The following is a 1,870-nucleotide window of genomic DNA, read 5'->3' as shown; positions in this document are numbered from 1 at the left end:
CGCGGGCGGGGGCGGGCCGAGGCCTGCGCATGTCCCTCCCCCCACCGCGGGCACGCGGCGCGCCTCGGCCCCCGCCCCACACCCCCGCTTACCAAACCCGCGCGCAGATCCTTCTTGAGGCACGTCCCCTCTTGACAGAGACCCACACAGAGGCCCCTCTTGTCACACATGTACATCTGACCCCCAACACCACACATATAGAGCCCCTCTTGAGACGCACCCCACTATAACATGCACACAAATACACACGGCTCCCTCTTGTCGCGTGCACACACACAGATGCCCCTCTTGACACGCATACAAATACACATGGCCCCTTCTTGAGATGTGCGCGCGCACACACAATCCCTTCAACCCCCAACACACCCACACACAGACCCTTCCTCCCTCCCTCTCTCTCACCCCTCCCCCCCCCCCCCCACACCGCCCCCCAACCATCACCCTCGCATGCTGTCCCCTGCCTGTCCCCACACATGCGGCTGTACTTGTCCCCCTCTCGCCTCTCCTCTCTTCACTCCTCCTTCCCCTGCTCCCTGGCTCCCTCTCTTGACTCCCAGTCATGCTCTTCAGCCTCTCCTCTACTTTTTGGTGTAATATGACCCCAGCCTCTGGTCTCCTCCATGCGGTTGGCCAGCCACTCTGCAAAGCTGTCTGTGTAGCACCAGGACCACTAGTTCAGGTCCACAAGGATTTATTGGCAAGAGAAATTTTGTAAGGTGTTGTCCAGTGTCAAAAAAGGAGTAAGAGAATCTACCACAGGCACCTTCACCTACCTTGGAGCTGTCTGTGTGTCTGGGTTTTTATTTCCTGTCCATGTACATTCCTGAGGTGGTAGCACCTCTGAGCATTGGTGCAGTGTGTCAGGAGCATCCCATGTGAAGTGAAGGGCGCTTAATGCAGTGAAGGGCGAAAGGTGGACCCAAGGAGTAAAACTGTGGGTGCATGCTTCCTGGATGGGGTACTGCAATGAGCTGATCCTGATTCTGTGGGTCTGGATGCAGGACTGCAGCTTGGGTCCCATCTCTAGGAAGCAGTGCCTACACAACAAAGCAAAAAGATATTATTTTCTTAGCTACGCTAGAAATATATGTGTGTGTGTGTGTGTGTGTGTGTGTGTGCATGTGTGTGGGTATATGTGTGTGTGCATGTGTGTGGGTATGTGTGTGTGTGTGTATATATACAAAATATATTAAGGAAAAATTTTCATGTTTCAAGTCAAATCAGCCAAATCAGTTCCAAATCTATGAGTCATTCACGAATATGTGGTCGCACTACTGGCAAGAAACCTCCACCCTGGCCTGGGGCTTCAGATGCTTCCAAATTCTTTGGTGGGCATCCTACATGCAGGCCCAAACCCTCTGGAGGCATGGGGTTCGGATGCCCCCAAGTTTCACTTGCCCTCAGCCATATGGCTGCAGGAGCAACCTAGGGAAGAGTCTCCCATTTCCATAAAGTCGGTGTATAGCCAAGATCTTCCTACTGGAAGTGAAAGTGGGAGTTTAACTATGCATTACTTTGGTCAGAGTACTATCGCCTACCACATTCGTGGTTTTCCCCAGCCTGTAGGAAAACCACCTTGGTGGTCATGGTAGTTCCTCTCCAATTGCTGCCCTTCCCTTTACTGAGAACCCACAAAAGATTTTCCAACGGCTGTCAGGAGGCAACCAGTGTATTGCTGCTTCCAAATTTGGAGATGCATGATCAAGTGATTGAAATGCACTGATAAAGCATGCTGGAATGATGTGTTTGCTGTCAGTTCAGACAGTTCCCTCTACCCCTATACCTCCCTTCCACATCCTGCCATGTTTCTTTCAGCGATGCTGCTCTCATTATCCCATGCTTTCTCTTTCCTCAAGCTCTCTTCCTCAAC

General features: G+C 52.2%; 1 protein-coding gene across 3 annotated transcripts in view; it reads right to left on the bottom strand.

The window, feature by feature from the left end:
* PRDX4 (peroxiredoxin 4) overlaps nucleotides 1-892 on the bottom strand; it is a 17,367-nt gene extending 16,475 nt beyond the window's left edge. For 2 of the 3 annotated variants that reach the window (XM_025216921.1, XM_006034820.1), the window contains exon 1: nucleotides 774-892. In XM_025216921.1, coding sequence (XP_025072706.1) covers nucleotides 774-870 — 97 coding nt within the window. In that variant the 5' untranslated portion in view covers nucleotides 871-892. Of the gene's footprint in view, nucleotides 1-471; nucleotides 487-773 lie in introns of those variants that run through there. The other variant, XM_025216922.1, reaches the window with a different exon arrangement.
* Between the last annotated feature and the right edge of the window lie 978 nt (nucleotides 893-1,870).

The sequence above is a fragment of the Alligator sinensis genome, unplaced genomic scaffold (genome assembly GCF_000455745.1).
Source record: "Alligator sinensis unplaced genomic scaffold, ASM45574v1 scaffold1438_1, whole genome shotgun sequence".
NCBI lineage: Eukaryota > Metazoa > Chordata > Crocodylia > Alligatoridae > Alligator > Alligator sinensis.
The sequence above is the reverse complement of the archived record's forward strand: the minus strand, read 5'-3'. Positions and strand labels throughout refer to the sequence as shown.